Below are 18,813 nucleotides of genomic sequence, written 5' to 3' on the forward strand. Positions count from 1 at the left end.
CCATTCTTCAAAAATCTTTAATGTTTCTGAATAACTTTTGCATCATTTTGTAAGACACAGTATTAATTGACATCAAAAACAGGCTTGGGATTTTTCCCCTTCTTGGAAACTTTAGTTCTTTCTAGTATCCAGTTTCAAAAAACATAATTGAAAAATCTTTGTTATGACTTACAAAGCCAGGATTGCCAGAATAAGTTTGTTTCCCATAAGAAACTGCTTATTTTTAAATAATTAATTCCAAAATCTTAAAGTTCAGATTTATCTGGCTTCTTAAATGGTTTATAATTTTCTTCGATATGTATTGATATTCTCAAATCATCCAGGTCATTAAATGGTTGTAAGGTAACTGAACTTCCTTGATTTTTTTCTTTGAAAATGTTACGCTTCTCATCAGCTTCCCCTTGAGTCAGTGAAAACCGAAGCAGCTACTTGTATGAGAAGCAAAACATTTTCAAAGAAAAAACCAAGAAAGTCCAGTTCCCTTTTTGGAAAAGAAAAAAAAAAAGCACCTTTGGGACAACTTTCTTAGATTAAAATCTTACTTAACTTTTTTGCTGTTTATTTCAAATAGTTTAAGCTTATAATTTTTCTTTTGTTTGGATTTGAAAATGAACTCGCCCAATAACTTTTCAAACTTGTCATTTAAGATCTCTAGAAGACTTAGAATAACTTTGTCACTTTGAATGTATACTAATTGGCATACATTAAAATGAAATTTCGCTGCATACAGCTCTCAAAAGGTCACCACCTCCAATATACACTACATAAATATGACAAAATAAATACAAAATTATGCATATACCCACATATGACACAAAAACAGTCTAGTTCGATATATACATGTACATGGCGAGAAAAACAAATCTTGCAAGTTTATCTGGCATAGGGAATAAAGCTATTACAGAATTTGGTAGTCCTGCTAGAAATACTTTGAAACCTCCTCCCAGAGGGGAGCAACAAAAACAGACCGTAAAGTGGGTGTGGGGTCTTCTAACAATGCTTTGAGCTCTAAGCACATAGTGCTTATAAGCAGTATCCTGAATAATGGGAAGCTTCCTATAATCTTGGCTGTCGTTACCTACCACTTTAAAATGGGTAATAGGTAATTTCTCAGGGTTTACGAAGTGAGGCATGTGAATTTACTATCCTTTAAAAGGGTCCAGTGCAGTTGCAAGGATGACCAATCCCTTTGTTGAATGATCCTTTTGTCTTCTGGAGTCGAAACCTGCAAAAAAAAAAAGTGGTGTCCTGCATTCACCTCATGAGGAGTGGCTCTGTGGAGCAAATGTGGGCAATTTCTTGTTCTCTATAGCAACAGCACTTCGACTTATATACCGCTTTACAGTGCTTTACAGCTCTAAGTGGTTTACAGAGTCTGCATATTACCCCCAATAATCTGGGTCCTCATTTTACCCACCTCAGAAGGATGGAAGGCTGAGTCAACCTTGAGCCTGGTGGAATTTGAACTGCCAAATTGCAGGCAGCCGGCAATCAGTAGAAGTAGCCTGCAGTACTGCACTCTAGCCACTGCACCACCGAGGCTCTTATCTGGAGAGGGCTACTCATCAGTTCTTTCATCTATGTGGCTATTGGCTGTTTTGCACTTCCCTGAAAGTCTTACTGAGCCCTTCATTTAGAGCCTCCAAGTGCTCCTTACCTCTTAGTATTTCTAACCTGTGGTCTTCATTACTGTAGAACACCATGTTGTACTCCATATTTCGAGTATTTGTATTCATTAAATTGTATTCTACGGACTAGGACATTCACAAGAACACATACATTTTTTGATTCTTTTAATATTAATCTGAAATTATTAATAGTAAGTCCCAACTATTTCTCAAAGCCTAACTTAAGTGATTAAGCTAATTTATGGTCCAATTTCATTTTTACGATTGCTCTTGGATTGTAACTAAAATGAACTATTGAAATGTTCCTATTTATGAACACAGTATGAATTACACTAAAGTTCCATATATAGTAAATCTTTTATTGCACTGTCAAGCCGTATGTACAAGATTCTTGCACGTTTTATACATTTAATACATAATTCTATAAGATCCTTTCAAAATGCCTTGGAGCTGTCAGAAGAAAAGCATCCTGATTAATCCTGGGGTTACAAAGTGAATAATTTTCTCATTTCAGAATGATGAATTCTTTTTGATTAAAAATATTTTTTTTTTTAAAAATGGCTTCTATCTGGTAGAGGTCTGTCAGGAAGCAGAGTTCCTCTGATACTGTTCCTGTAAGGAGAAGATTTCAATTATTTAAAAGCCTTCTGCCAAATATCTTTACAAGCCACAACCTCTGTTGCATTGGGGAGTCAAACATTCATTAATCCACAATATGAATTTGTTGCCCTCAACAGTCCAAAGGAGAGGAAAAGTATACTAAAATTTTGAAGTTTGTTTCATCCTCTATTTTTAAATCTTTTATTACAGAACAGGGCTAGTAAGATACTAATCTGATCTTTCTCCTTCAACGATTTCTCTTTCCTGCTTAAGATGTATTTTTTAAGTCCTTTGTAGAGAAGTTATTTTTCCTCCCAGTGGGAAAGCAATGGAGTGGAAACTGAACCAGAAAAACATGACACAGATAGTTAAATACTCCAAACATGTGAAGTCCTTGTTAGATACAGTTGGGTGTTACGCAACATTTTTTTTTTAAAAAAAATGTCAATTTAAAAATGTCAGTCTCTAAATTTTTATGGAGCGTTAGTTAGAAGTGAGTCTCACTGAAGGGCTAAGTAACTGCCCAACTTTTTAAGTTACCAACTACTCTTCTAGAAATTCAGAAAGTCATTGTATATTAACAAATAACACCTTAAGCCCTGGAAATCTTCCCCACATGCTTCATCATACCGTATGAAAAAGCATCTTGTCTGTAACTTCCATAAATTTCATAACAATTGCTATTGCCAGAAAAGTGCTGCACTGGCAGAAGAGAATATTTGTAGCTCAGGGTTGAATTGTCCTTGGTCCTCACTGAGCTTGGTTGTTTTCTTGCAGATGTTTCACTACCAAACTAGGCACCGTGTTTTCCCGAAAATAAGACCCTGTCTTATATTTTTTTGTACCCTGAAATAAGTGCTTGGCCTTATTATCTTGCGCTCAAAAGCCCGATTGGGCTTATTATCAGGGAATGTCTTATTTTGGGAGAAACGGGGTAATATCTGTGCACTGATGATACCTAGTTTGGTAACAACCAAGTGCAGAGAGCACCAAAAACACTACTGCCTTTTCAAAGCAAATACTTAAATCATGTAAGACTGCACTACAGTGGGGAAGATGACAGTGGCTGAAAGGGGGAGAAAACGAATTTCTGGCAATTTGCCTTCACCCCCTCCCCCAAATCCCCAATAACACTTTCCCACCTGTTAAAGTATTTCCTAACTATCTGGAGTAGAAACCTCACCAAAGTGTATAAACTGGAAAAAAGCCCCACTCTCGTTATCAAGCAGTGAAGCTGAGAATGGTTATTTATTATTTAATGAATTGCACCACCTGCTTCCACAACTGGAGCCTGAAATCAGTCCATGAAGTATTGTTAAAATACTGCTATGGCATTTCTACCTAGACTAGTTAATTAATAAATTGAATTTATTTTTTCTTTATGAGTAAACTACTACAACGCACATATATTTTTTTTTAAAAAAAATGGCACTTGTCAACAGATCCATTTGTTTCTTTTCCTAGTGAATCATTAAAGACATCTGAAGAACAGCTATATAAATTGGGGAAAGAAGTATTCACTGTTTTCTCTCATGAAAGATTTATACAATTTACAATCTAACTATTCCTCTTACTCTAAAAAAAATGAAAATTATTGGCCTTTCCATGCATGTCTTCCTATCCCTGTAGGAATAGACTCTAGGCACACAGGAACAATTCTACATTTACTCATTACCATTTCTTTGTTATGGGAGGCCAAATTGGCTTTAAGATACACAAGGGTGAATCCATTTTAAACTTACAGATGGGTTCAAGGTTTCTATAATCCTCTCTCTGGATTCTTCCAATCCACATTTCTCTTTCCCTTGAAATTCTGGGGCTTCCGGAACATTTTGTTTCACAATCCCGTCTTCACTGCTGCTATGTTTTGTTTCATTTCCATTACTTTCTGGATGCTTTGGTACTTGGCTAGGTTCAACAATGTTTGTTTTATCCAGGTCTGAATCTGTGTTGGTTTTCTCCATTACATCATTAGCCTGCTTCTCTTCTTTAGGATTCAATTCATTCTGTAAGAGATTCTACTATCAGTGAGTGGCCCCGTGGCCTGGCTGTGGGGGAGAGGGAAACTGGGCTGTGTGAGTGGCATATTGGTTTGCATACAGTTCAACCTAAGCAAGTTGAGCTGCATGCGCATGTGCATGTTCACCAGCCTGCTGCTCATGCAGCCCAGTTATGAATAGGCCATGGCCCGTTAGTAGGCCGTGGCAAGGAGGTTGGGGACCCCTGGGCTAGTGGATAAATATAATGCACAAACACACCCAATTTAATTAGAATTAAAACCAACATCCTTCTGATTACCTTGGTTGCCAACTTGGAATGTTCTTCTGCTGGTACATCCAGTGTACTACCAGCTTGCACAACCTCTATGTTGTGTTTACGGTCACAGTCGGATTTGGTTTGCATGTCTCTTCTTGATGCATCTCCTCTGTCATAAGGACCTCCTGGGATGGACTCTGTGTTTCCAGTCAAGTAGCCTGCCTTGCCATCTGCCCCACTCTGCTTTGGCTGAAGCATTGGTGGTGATTGATTTCCATCCCTTGGAGGAAGAGCAGGAGGCTGTGGCCTTTCCTGGTATGGTAAACTTCTTAGAGCAGTGACAGATCTTCCTGCCCCGTAGCAGAAAATCTAGAAAAGAATTGCGTAAGCTCCCAAATGAAACGTTGCAATTCCAATCTTAACGTTTATTAAACTCTTTACATTGTTAGGTGCAATGATTTCTACCTATCCTGAGGTGACTTTCCTGTCTTTTCTATTACAGGACCCTCCCCCAGCTATGCCACCAAAGTCTTTTTGGAGGACCCTCCAGAGAAATTGGATAAATTTCAGCGAAATTGGTGAGATGAACTGAAAGTGCAGAACAAGGGGAATTTGATCCAGCAACCAAATTTCTGCTGACAGAAAGGCTCTGTTGGATGTGATCCACATGTACCCAAACAGGGACGCTATATATTTTAACATTTCTTATTAAATATTATTTTCTCAAATATTTGCTTCCAAGCTATACTACCCAGAGTATTTAAATGGCATTTCTTTCTTAATAGAATAGAATAGAATTTTTTATTGGTCAAGTGTGATTGGACACACAAGGAATTTATGTTGGTGCATATGCTCTCGGTGTACATAAAAGAATCATAAGGTACAACACTTAATGATAGTCATAGGGCACAAATAAGCAATCAGGAAACAATATCAATATAAATCGTAAGGATACAAGCAAGAAAATTACAGTCATACAATCTTAAGTGGAAGGAGATGGGTGGTGGGAACGATGAGAAGATTAATAGCAGTGCAGACTTAGTAAATAGTTTGACTGTTGAGGGAATTATTTGTTTAGCAGAGTAATGGCATTCAGGAAAAAACTGTTCTTGTGTCTAGTTGTACTAGTGTGCAGTGCTCTATCGTGTCGTTTTGAGGGTAGGAATTGAAACAGTTTATGTCCAGGATGTGAGGGGTCTGTAAATATTTTCACAGCTGTCTTTTTGACTCATGCAGTATACAGGTCCTTAATGAAAGGCAGGTTGGTTGGTAGTAATTGTTTTTTCTGCAGTTCTAATTATCCGTTGAAGTCTGTGTCTGTCTTGTTGTGTTGCAGAGCCAAACCAGACAGTTATAGAGGTGCAGATGACAGACTCAATAATTCCTCTGTAGAACTGTATCAGCAGCTCCTTGGGCAGTTTGAGCTTTCTGAGTTGGCGCAGAAAGAACATTCTTTGTTGTGCTTTTTTGATGATGTTTTTGATGTTAGCTGTCCATTTTAGATCTTGCGATATGGTAGAACCTAGAAATTTGAAGGTCTCTACTGTTGATATTGTGTTGTCTAATATTGTGAGAGGTGGAAGTATGGAAGGGTTTCTCCTAAAGTCTACCACCATTTCTACGGTTTTGAGTGTGTTCAGTTCCAGATTGTTCCAGTCACACCACAAGGCTAGTTGTTCAACCTCCCATCTGTATGTGGATTCATCATTGTCTCGAATGAGACCGATCACTGTTGTGTCATCTGCGAACTTCAGTAGTTTAACAGATGGATCATTAGAGATGCAGTCACTGGTATACAGAGAGAAGTGGGGAGAGCACACAACCTTGGGGGGCCCCTGTGCTAATTGTACAGGTATCTGATGCGATTCTGCTTAGCTTCACCTGCTGCTTCCTGTTTGTTAGAAAGCTTATGATCCACTTGCAAGTGTGTTCAGGTACCTGTAGCTGGTTTAGCTTAGTTAGAAGTGTGTCTGGAATTATGGTATTGAATGCTGAAGTAAAGTCTACAAAGAGGACCCTTGCAAAGGTCTTTGGAGATTCAAGATGTTGTAGGATATAGTGCAGAGCCATATTAACAGCATCATCTATCGATCTATTTGCTCAGTATGCAAATTGCAAGGGGTCTAACAGCGGATCCGTGATGGTTTTCAAGTGGGACAGCACTAGCCTTTCAAAGGTTTTCATGACTACAGATTTTAGAGCAACTGGTCTGTAGTTGTTCAGTTCCTTGATGGTGGGCTTCTTCGGCACTGGGATGATAGTAGAGTGTTTGAAGCAAGGAGGAACATAGCACATCTCTAGTGATTTATTCAAGATATGGATGAAGATGGGGGCCAATTGGTCAGCACAGACTTTTAAGCAAGAAGGAGTTATCTTGTCTGGGCCTGGAGCTTTTACTGGCTTTTGTCTGTGAAATAGGTCTTGCACTTCCTTTTCTGTTATCACTAGGGGTTGTGAACCCAATGGGATGGGGTCAGTTGTAGGAGGCTTGGCTGTTGTTGGTGTGTCTAAGACGGGGTTTGTGGAGATAGGTGGCTGTAGTTTTCTTTCAAACCTGCAGTAAAACACGTTCAGGTCATCTGCCAGTTACTGATTTCCTTCAGCCTGGGAAGGTTTGCCATAGCCGGTGATATTTTTAAGAGTTTTTCACATGTTTGCTACTTCATTTGTTGAGAACTGATTCCTTAGCTTTTCAGAGTAGCTTCTTTTTGCTGCTCTGATCTCCCTTGTTAATACATTTCTGGCCTGATTGTACAGCATTTTATCACCTTTTCTGTAGGCTTCCTCTTTGGAATGATGTAGCGGCTTAAGTTTAGCTGTGAACCAAGGTTTGTTGTTACTGTATATTCACAAGTTCCTGGTGGGTACACATAGGTCTTCACAGAAGCTGATATATGATGTTACAGTCTCTGTGAGTTCATCTAAGTCTGCAGAGGTACTTTCAAAAACATTCCAATCAGTGCAGTCAAGGCAGGCCTGTAGCTTTAACTTTGCCTCCTCCGTCCAGATCTTCACTGATTTAATTGTTGGTGTTTTGGTGGTTTTAAGTCTTTGCCGGTAAGCAGGTACAAGGTGAATCATGCAATGATCAGAGTGTCCCACAGCTGCTCGTGGTAAGGATCAATAAGCATCTTTTAGTGTTGTGTAGCAACGATCTAAAGTATTCTTGCCTCTAGTGAGACAATTGACATGCTGAAAGTATTTTGGTAGCTCTTTCCTTAAGTTTGCCTTGTTTAGATCTTCCAAAATAATGGCCAGTGAATCAGGGTATTTGGCTTCAGCCTCCATAATTTGGTCAGCTAGAGTTCGTAATGCCTTGTTTACACAGGCTTGTTGTGGGACATAAACAGCAATTAGAAGAAATGAGTAAAATTCACAAGGCGAATAGTATGGTTTGCAGTTGATAATTAATGTCTCTAGGTTTTATCACAGAACTTATATATTATAGTTATATCCTGAGACCAGCTGTGGTTGATATATAAGCATATATCCCTTCTTTTTACCAGATGTTTCTGCAATTCTGTCTGATCGTTGAATCTGAAACCCTGGGATATGCAGGCTATCTTCAATTGATTCATTTAACTAGGTTTCAGAGAAGCATAGGGCTGCTGAATTGTAAAAGTAATTGTATGTGTTTAAAAGGAGTATTTCATCAATTTTATTAGCAAATGAACGTACGTTGGTTAGGAAAATTGAAGGCAGAGGAGTTTTATTTCTCCTATTCCTTAATCTGTTTAAAATCCCCGCCCTTTTACCTCTCTTTCTTCGCTTCTTCAGTTTGGTTTTTTTGGTAATCCATGGCTCCGGGGAAATTGCTTCTTCCTGTGTTAGAATCTCCTCCGCGTTTGTAAAGACAGGGGGGGTGTGAGATCACAGAAAGCTGCTTCTTAAAGAAACGTTACTTAATTTTTAGCAGATGGTCTCATGAGTAAGAAATCCATAGTGAGTCGCAGAGAATAATGAAAAATAAAGAAACCATTAGAGAGCATTTCACTGAGGCAGCCTTCGGCGGCGCCATCTTGGATCTCTTAATCTAAAATCTTAATCTTAAAAGATTAAGAGTTCTTAATCTTTTTTATATTTATCTGAACCTTTTAGATTATGAACTGTAAACCAATATTAGAGCAATCTCTGTAGATTCAACAACCAAATCATTTTTATCATGGTACACTGCATTAATTTTAATTGATACATCAGTTTTTGGTCCAAGATCCCATCCTAATCAAGATGGAGGCATCATTTAAAGCGTTTCAAGGTTGAAAGGTTTAGCCAGTAACATCACCATCATCTAGGGGACAGCCCTTGGGGTTCATGTCCCCATCAAGCAGCTGGAGCAAATGATAGGAGCTCGCTCTGCCATGCAGCAGCACTTGGGTCTTAAACAAAGACTTGCTAAATTCCAACCCAATGTCTACCTGAGCCACCAGGCACCAGTTCAGGATAATTTACCTAGAACGTGATTTTAGATTGTCTTCAAAAAACAATGGCTTTCAAACTGCCCTTTGTACATGATTTATCCCTCCAACCTCTTGAGTAGCAAATGGCACTATGAGAAATTCACCAAAAGCAGTTGGGGGGGGCGGTGTTTAACAACGTCAGGTATCCAATTGCAGTGTAAAGTACATCTATTTTCCTCTTACTGAATTCATTGGGGCCATTGTAGGTCATACACACAAGAGACATGCTGATCATAGATTTGGAATGGGCCTGGAAACCAAACATGTCAAACAAAGGGGACTAAATACAATTTAGTAATTAGTTCCACTACTGAACTGATCTTGCTAATAAGATGTTTTTTTTCTAGCATTCAAACCAACTTGAGTGGTGTCTGGGAGCTTATAGCTTGTATTGTGGGACATCAGTCCAAAATTCCAGATGAATCCCCTTCAAACAAATACTTACCAAAGTTGCTCCTGCCATTATGATCAGCACTGGAATCTGTAGAAGTATTGGAATTTCTTTCATGAGAGCTCTAATAAATTCACCAATTCCTTGTCCAACGTGCTTCAGTGGTTCTGTTATAAAATTGGTAAATGTAACAGCCAGGGCCTAAAACAAGAGACAATAACAACTTTGGAATGCTTTGACAGCTTCACTACAGAACAAAAGGAAAACATCTAGAACTAAATAAAAAAATACCTTTGTTGGAGGAACAAACAAAATCGGATTTACCAGGAGGGTTTCATAGTACTTTTGGCAAGGATCATCTTGGAATGTAAATGAAGTTCTAAGATACTCTGTGGTCAAAAGGCAACAAATCATTCAGTCAAATCAAAATTAAAACTATATTTTCATGATAAGTAGAAATTCACTTCTTTAAAATAAAATTACATTTATAATTACTTTACTAATACTAAACACTGTTTCTCAATCCTGGCAATTTTAAGATGGATGGACTTCAACTCCCAGAGCCAATACCTCCCCCATAAACTCATATTTTGTGCTTCTTATCTGTACTACCTTGCAGGGCTGACAGTACTCAAGCTAATAGAAGAGGCACCCTATTAAATCCTCTGGCAACTGAGGCATAACTCGAAATAAAAGGCTTCAGGGTTTGAAGAAATCCAAGTATTATTCAGACTTGCTTAAAAGTCTATAAATTCGTTTCAAATCTGTACAACCAATTACCTAAATTTTCTATCAAGGTGTTGAAAAGTATCTTGGAAGATTATCTGCCCGAAACTATTCTCCCCTCACCCCAAAGCTATTAGACATTTCAGCATTCAAGGCTTTCCTTTCAAATCACTTTTTTAAAATTGGGAATCCGGAAGTGGTGCAGCATGACTGGCTGGGAAAATGCCGGGCTCCGACGAGCTTGGCGAACTGACACTGGGAGGTCTTCGGATGATTGGCCAACCCATAGACAATAAAAAGAAAATTCTAAATATTTTAAACTACTAAAATTACCCAGGCGTGGAAATAGTGGCTAAATAGCGACAGGGGAGATGGCGGATGGAGAAAGTGGGAATGACAAGCACGCCATAGAAGAACTCGACTAAAGAATTAAAAGTGATTGATAAATGGAAATGTAAATTTGGAACTTTTAATTTGGATTGGATTACAAACTGATTGGTTGTATATAAACGTGAAAGAAGAATTGAAAAACTGGCTTTTTCTTTTTTTTTGACTCGGTAAAAATGGATGTGGATTACAAGTAAAATGGCGATTTGTTAATTAGCTGAGTGGAACGGTGGATTATAGAGAGACATCGGTAGGAGAAAGAAGAGCATGACATGGAATTGTCTGTTTTGAGAAAACTTTTGAAGAAGCGAGGAAAAAATAAATAAAACCTTGAACTTTTAAAACTATAACTGGGAAGAACTAAGGATGATATGTTTTGCCTATAAGAGGATAGACTTTGATGATTAAAAAAGAAGGACCTTAATGCGACTTAAAACTGGAATAATATCAACTCGAAAAGAATAAAATGGAACAGGAACTTAACGAACTGATAAAGACGATGTGTTTGGAAATAAAGGAAATGATTATTAATTTGCATGGAAAATCGAAATTCGAGGATGTAAAGACTGAGCTAGAATGCACTGAAGATGAAAAGAAAATGACTAATGAGAAATAAAAAAGAGATGATAACAAAGAAGACAAAGACAAAGAGATTGACTATGGAAAATTAAATAATTGTAATATTAAGTATGGACAAAAAGAAAAGAAACAAAGAAGGAAAAGAGGGTAGAATAGGAAAAATATAAAAAATTTAAATGATTACACTGGGATTTACAGTGGAAATATAAGAAAGAGGGAAAAGAGATGGAAAATAACAGGAAATAAAGGACAAAATAAAAGATTTTATGATTTTAAAATACAAAATAAGTATACTGGGATTAACAAGACACAAAAAAAGAAAGAGAAAGGAGAAACAATGGGAAATATAGGGCAGAACAGGAGAGTGCAGAATTCTAAAACACAAAAGAAAGGAAGAAGAAGGAAAAAGAAAAGGAAAAGAAGAAAAAGAGGGTGGTGGTGAAGAAAAAATATTAAAAATATAAATAATTACACTGGGATTTACAGTGGAAATATAAAAAAGAGGGAAAAGGGATGGAAAACAATGGGAAATAAAGGGCAAATATTTCATGATTTTAAAACACAAAATAAGTACATTGGGATTAACAATGAAAAGATACGAAAAAGGAAAGGAAAAGCAGAAACAATGGGAAATATAGGGCAGAAAAAGAGAAAGACAGAAAGAAATGAAAATATATTCAGAACTGTAAAATTTAATAGATGAGTTTAATGTCAGAAAAAAAGATAAAAAAGTGATATCAATTAAGTGATTTTAAAATAAGGGGAGTATAGAGCTGTATGAAATAAAGGGAATAAGACTTATACTCTATATTCTAAATTTTAAATATGCTCTACTGAAAACTGGAGAAACTGCAATAAATGTCATATGCTTAATAATATTAAGTACCACGAAGGATTACTCTTTCAGTATAGTTTTTTTCATCAGGTTCGCCTGATCCGCCAGTTGCGTCCCTTTCTAGATCGGGACTCCCTACACACGGTCACTCATGCCCTCGTCACCTCTCGTCTGGACTATTGTAACGCTCTCTACATGGGGCTCCCCTTGAGGTGCACTCGGAGGCTCCAACTGGCGCAGAGTGCGGCCGCGCGGGTGGTTATGGGAGCAACGTGGAGCTCCCATGTAACACCTCTCCTGCGCGAGCTGCACTGGCTCCCGGTGGTCTTCCGAGTGCACTTCAAGGTTCTGGTTACCACCTTTAAAGCGCTCCATGGCTTAGGACCTGGTTATCTACAGGACCGCCTGCTACCACCAATAGCCTCCCACCGGCCAGTACGCTCCCATAGAGAGGGGCTCCTCCGGGTGCTGTCGGCCAAACAATGTTGACTGGCGGCCCCTAGGGGGAGAGCCTTCTCTGTGGGGGCACCTACGATCTGGAACGAGCTCCCCCCGGAGATACGGAGGATCCCGGATCTGCGCACCTTCCGCTGCGCGCTTAAAACATTTTTATTTCATCAAGCTGGCCTGGCCTAAATCTTCTCCCTTTTAAAATTTTTAAATTCAAATTTTAAACACTAATTTTAATTTGTTTAATTATGGGATATTTTTAAAATTTAGCCAAATTGTTTAATCTGTTTTAATCTATTTTAAATTTTGTATTTTTGTGTTTTATCTTTTGGCTGTTCACCGCCCTGAGTCCTTCGGGAGAAGGGCGGTATAGAAATCTAATAAAATAAATAATAAATCTAATAAAATAAATATTGGAGGTCTATAGAATGATAGGTTTTAATAATAAATATTTCAAACTATATATCTGAGAAGATATATAAGAAGGCAAATTAGGAATATTTTAAGAACTAATTGGATTGGGTAAAATGAGAAATGATTAAGATGTGCTTTATAAATATATATCTGAATAAGTGGAAATATATTGTTGAGATATTTTGAGAAATATATTTACTAATTGAAATTGAATGTAAAACTGAATGAAATTGAAATGATAACAATGATTTAAATGTTATACTTACAAGAAGTAAAGCAGAAAAAATACATTGGTAAAAGTAAAAAAGACAAAGGATTAGAAGATTGTTTGAGTAAAGATTTGAAGAAAAAAAGGGAACAAGATGAAATATACTGTTAATAATTAAAAGGACAAGGGATCGGGGCTGCCTGGACGCCACAATGGAAAATATTAAATTGAAAATGAATACAGCAATACAGAGAGATGAAGGAGGAGAAGAGAGGTGGAAGGGAGGAAGAAAGAGAGAGGGGGATGGAAGAGTAGGGAGGAAGGAAGGGAAGGGAAATTAGAGTAGGAGAGAAGGTAAGACGGGGGAAGAGAGGAGGAAAAGGAGAAGGGAAGGGGAAGTAGAGAAGAGAAGAAGAGGATGGGGAAAGAAAGTAGGAAGGGATAGGGAAGAGGGAGAGGGTAGGTTTGAGGAGAAAGATTGCTGTACAATAAAAAAGATAAGTGGAAGAAAGGCAACACCAAACAAACAAATATAAATATATTAAGATAAAGAATGAATTGTTTAAGAATAAAAGGGAATAAATATGAATAAACAGTAAAGTTAGAATTTAGGGACAAATGAAGATGGTGTTTATGTATGCAAATATAGAAATATTGAGATATGTTAAAAAAAAAAGAAAAGAAAAGGGGGGAAGACGATTTTGGCAAGAATTGTAATTGAGTAAAATGTATTTGAATTTGATTAATTGTATAAGATAAGAAACGGCCAACACTCTGTTCAAAAAAAAAAAGATGTGGATGAATGTGGGAGAGGAGAAAAAACCAATAAAACTTGTTTTTTTAAAAAAATCACTTTTTTAAAATTGGTGATTCTTTCAACTACGGCTTTTTGTTCATTTTGTTGTCTTATTTTTTATTTGTGGCATTACTGTTCAGATTTTTTCTTCTCATATACTTGCTTTGAAATTCTGTGAAAGAAAAAGCAGCAGAGTGATAAAAATGTGTGTATTTTCAAAAAAAAAAAAAAAAAGTTGGGCACGAAAAGGTTGTAATGGCAGAACAGCTACTTACAAGCTACTTACCCCAAAAGCTGTCTGTCCATCTCATCTTTTCCACACAGACTGTATCAACATTTCCCATTTTGGCCACTTCTGACTGGTGCTGAGCGAAGGCCATCTATTAAAAAAAATCCTAAAGGATTCAACAATTCTTGAATAAAATCACTGAATCTATTTTTTTTTTTTTAGTCTTTCATTTAAAATGTGCTTTAAAAGGAAAATCCAATGTAGATTCATTACTGTTGAGACTAATAAGAGAACATGGAAGTTGTAGTCCTTAGTCCTCTGCAATGCTTGGAGCGAATGTTGGAATGGTAGGTCTGTTCTTTTCCACCTACCAACAAGACCATGCAAACTAGGTCTTTGCTCACTGTCTCCTAGGAGGAAAATAGCTCTCTTCAGAAATGGCATATACAAGGAATAAAGAAGGAGGACCCAAAAGCCGCTAACCTTTTAAGACTAATTGGTGTGAAAATAACATGATGAAGCGTAAGAAAAAAATTGTTAAAGAAAATTCTATTTTATAAATTCTGTATCCTTTCCCCCATCAGCAAAAACTATTCATGGCAGCAGCAGATGAGATGCTCAACCCACCATCACAGTGGATGTCCTTAGATGGGCTCAACATCAGTATCCCATTTTGCTAGGTTACTAGTTACTAAGTATTTTTTTTTTAATTTGATTTATATGCCACCCTTCTCCGGAGACTCAGGGCGGCTTACAATGCGTTAAGCAATAGCCTTCATACTTTTCTATATTTATACAAAGTCAGCTTATTGCCCCCACAAACTGGGTCCTCAATTTACCTACCTTAGAAAGGATGGAAGGCTGAGTCAACCTTGAGCCTGGCGAGATTCAATCTTACTTTAATTGCATACAGCTGGTGTTAATCACAACGCTTTTAGTCTACTGAGCTATCAGGCCCGGTAGCTTATTTCATTTATTTTTTGATTAGGTTTATATCCCATGTCTTTCTTTCAGAAATTCAGGGTGGAGTAGATAATCCTCCAATTCTCAAACCAGAACCTATGAGATTGGTTGGGTTGATAGCGACTGGGCAAATGTTGCCTGGTGAACTTACTTTGCAGAGCAAAATTATCGTATCTGTGCTGCTAAACTAATGTATTTTGGAACAGCAGCTTTTTATTAAAGCATTTATTAACAAAACCCATTTCTAAAAAAAACACATTGGGGAATTACAATGCTGTCAATGCCATAAGCATTTAAATTTTATTGAAACAAAGCAGCTTCATAATCTATTGGGATTTGAAGTGGCCTCTTCAGTTTACTTAAAAAAAGGGAAAATTATCATGCCTTTAGTTACCATTTTGCAGTTAGGAAGATATGCTTCATGGTATCTAAACACATCTAAATTCTTATTATAACAAGCAAGCACAGTTCAGTCAAATCTTGAAGCAGCCTTGCCTGTCACTGCCTATTGAATAAAAAACCCAACTGTGTGTGGCAAAACAAGTACCTCAGTTTGAAACACACATATCATTCAGAATACAAGTAGGTTGCGATTAATGTGAGTTCAAACACTGTGATTTTTTGATTTAGTGAGAATTATAATTTGATATCAGATCGTATTTAAAGCGAGCCAAAATTCAGTTAATGCAAGGATAGGAATTTTATATGCTAATCATATAAACCTCTAGCCTTGTGTGCAAAATGGAAAAGAAGGAAGGTCTTGTTTAAGAAAAACTCAAAGAAGACATTCATTTGGAAGAACTACAGCAGAATACATTGGACAACAGATACATTTTGAATATGGATTCCTCCCCATGCCCAACCTTTTGATTTATTTATCTTACATATTTATGAGAGTTATTTAAGAAATCTCGTGACAGGTTATAATCCATTAGAAAAGAATAAAAAACACTATGATAACATCATGTAAAAATAAGTAAGGGATGGTCTAGGTAACAATCTTTCTACAACTTCCTTCATTATATGACAAAAAAGTTCATTGTTAGGAATCATACAAAACACAAAATAATAAACAAAAAATTCTGAATAACTATACTGTGACTTTGTTAAAAAATAAATGTAAGTTGCAAGTATACTCTTTTAATCTTTTTTCATTAATATGCATTAACATTTATATTTTAAAAAGTTCATTAAATGTTTCAGTCAAGCTGGACAATATGCAATTAAACAGTGGGTACCATAATGTGCAAGGTTTTTTTTTTTTTGAGGGAGGGAGAGAGGGAGGGGGAGGGAGGGAGAGAGAGATAGCAATAGCACTTAGACTTATATACTGCCTCACAGGGCTTTACAGCCCTCTCTAAGTGGTTTATAGAGTCAGCATATTGCCCCCAACTAGTTGGGTCCTCATTTTACCGACCTCAGGAGGATAGAAGGCTGAGTCAACCTTGAGCCTGGTGAGATTCCAACTGCCAAATTGCAGGCAGCAGGCAGGCAGCAGAAGTAGGCTGCAGTACTGCATTCTAACCACTGTGGCTCTATAAATTCTATAAAATTGTTTACCTTATAGAGGTACATCCAGTTCCATCCAAAACTGATGAGAAAACTGATGATCATAAGACGCTTCATCTGAGTCAACCAACTAACATGCGTCCATAATTCTGTTGCAATAATGACTAAGATGCTTGCTAAACACAAAAGAACCTTTTGGAAAAATAAGAATGAATACAGGAATGCAGTTGGTCAGAATTTATTAATTTCAACAGACACATTTCTATCTTGTGATTAAAAATATGCTGAATAAACTGAATTTAAATAAGTATGATTTATTATCATCTTTTGTAACTTGTGATAATGCATTGTGAACTGGGAGATGCTTCATCTCACTTTGTTTTTGCATTCTCAAGTAGACAGTGCAATCACGAATTCTCCTGAACTCCCAGCGGGAAACTATTTATGATGAGAAAATTATCTAGCTCATATTGTTCTTCCTTTTTTGCTCATTTTTGAACAAATAAATCAAAAAATTGAGGTGCTTCATCACTATTGAGAAAAATCACATAAAATTAAGTTGTTCTCATATTATTGGTGTGTAGTTTGTTGATTTCTGTTTAGTATGATGTGCATTTCCCTTGTAGCTTGTTCATCATTAAAACTACTACTACAGTCATATCGGGAGCACTAAAAAGATTCCGGGTTGAAAGGATGACATCGCCATTGCCCAGGGGATACCTACTTGAGTGCTCCTTTCATGTCCCTGTTAAATTACTCACCAAAATGTTACCCATCTATCTACTTGCATTTGCCACTTCTGAACTGCTGGGTCAGCAGGAGCTGGAGTGAGTGATGGGAGCTCACCCCATCCTGCGGCAGCAAATCAAACATCAGCTCAGGGTCCTAACTACATGAGCCACCACACTATCATTAAAACGAATTTAGCATTAGGGGTAAAAAGTAACCATTTTGTTACTCATGCTATATTTACCATTCATAAGACATTGTATTTCAGAAAGCTTCCCTTACCATGAAGACATTATATGGATCAACCCCAAATGTGTCTTCAAATTTCCATTTCCATGCTTCATAATCATGAGGTCTACAATTAATCAGGATACTATTAACAGCTTCATCTAGAGATGCAGATTTCCAGTCTTCTTCCTTAAGGAACTTGTTAATTTCATTAACTGATTGTCTGGTGAGAATGATCTCAGCATCATAATGCACTTCCCTGGTATTATCATTGGGCTAAAATAAAACACACACAAAATAATCAAAGCAGCCAAAACTCTTTTGCAAAATAAATACATGCAAAACAATCACAGCTGGTCAGTCATAAGCTAAATCCTGACTGGGTGGCCTTTCAAAGGATCAAGCATAGTCATCAAAAACTACTCTCCAGAATGAGGATTAAAGAAAATGTGTGTTTGGCTACAAAATACACTGAATGTTAAAGATGTTACATTACTATCCCCAATCACAGTATAGTTTGGATGTTGTAGCAGGCACCAGCCAAATGTGCCCTGAAAGCATGTAAAACTTAGTATTACTGCATTGTTAAAGCAAAATATTAAATTAAAAACTACTGTACCATAAAGTCAACCAAAGTAAGTGCCAGCCTCAGAATCATTTACATTTCCTTTTGGGCCTCACCCAGGCATTGTGGGCAACTCAGATAATAAACATCGGGAGTAAGTTCAGCTCAGCCACTCAGATAATTTTCTTCAGTGAAGTTGCAAACTTGAGTTCACCTTTAAGTATTTTCATGACTCACTAAGCCCACTGCAGCATCAACCTGTAAATATTTGTACCTTTGCTTGGCAAATACTTGTTTGCGAGTTTACTCATAATGTGATCAGAGGAGTCCAAAAGTGTCCATCACCCAAGAAGGTTTTCTGCATCCACTTAATGGCATCAGCATCACCCTAAGTACTTGATCATGCTGATTTTCATACATAGTTAAGAAGGACTCAAGTCCAAGACTTTCTCAAATTCTATCTCAAATTGTTACACATGTAAATCAAGCAAACTAAGGCCTCAAACAACTGCCCTCTACCTTTGTAGCTTGCTTCTTAACTGATATATGCCATTTGTTAGATAGACCAGTTTTTTTTAAGGTGGGCAGTTAAGTTACTCAAACTCATGTACTTTAGCAACGAGAGAACACACATATCAATAAAAGTGCTCAAAATTCTTAACTGATTCTTAGGTACTCACTAGTCCAAGTCTTCCAACTTCATTTAAAATCTTGTTCAAGTATCTTCTAAAAACATGAATGCTGTTGCTTTCATGTAATTTTACTTTATATTTTTTTTCATATTCATCAAGCTGAAAAAAATAAAGTCCTCCAGAGTTATCTCTGGTATAAATTGATGGAAATATAACAAGCAGATCTGATCA

General features: G+C 37.1%; 1 protein-coding gene across 10 annotated transcripts in view; it reads right to left on the reverse strand.

The window, feature by feature from the left end:
• CLCC1 (chloride channel CLIC like 1) overlaps positions 1 to 18,813 on the reverse strand; it is a 37,771-nt gene that overhangs the window by 12,752 nt on the left and 6,206 nt on the right. For 5 of the 10 annotated variants that reach the window (XM_034437407.3, XM_034437409.3, XM_087890023.1 and 2 more), the window contains exons 4-12: positions 18,631 to 18,741; positions 17,440 to 17,661; positions 16,480 to 16,620; positions 14,014 to 14,107; positions 9,624 to 9,721; positions 9,387 to 9,533; positions 4,527 to 4,853; positions 3,971 to 4,234; positions 1,144 to 1,225 (exon numbers count right to left, since the gene is read on the reverse strand). In XM_034437407.3, coding sequence (XP_034293298.2) covers positions 1,144 to 1,225; positions 3,971 to 4,234; positions 4,527 to 4,853; positions 9,387 to 9,533; positions 9,624 to 9,721; positions 14,014 to 14,107; positions 16,480 to 16,620; positions 17,440 to 17,661; positions 18,631 to 18,741 — 1,486 coding nt within the window. Of the gene's footprint in view, positions 1 to 1,143; positions 1,226 to 1,966; positions 2,241 to 3,970; positions 4,235 to 4,526; positions 4,854 to 9,386; positions 9,534 to 9,623; positions 9,722 to 14,013; positions 14,108 to 16,479; positions 16,621 to 17,439; positions 17,662 to 18,630; positions 18,742 to 18,813 lie in introns of those variants that run through there. The other 5 variants (XM_034437412.2, XM_087890027.1, XM_087890025.1 and 2 more) reach the window with 1 other exon arrangement.

This window comes from Pantherophis guttatus, chromosome 3 (assembly GCF_059756535.1).
Source record: "Pantherophis guttatus breed Tessera chromosome 3, ASM5975653v1, whole genome shotgun sequence".
NCBI classification, from domain to species: Eukaryota; Metazoa; Chordata; class Lepidosauria; order Squamata; family Colubridae; genus Pantherophis; species Pantherophis guttatus.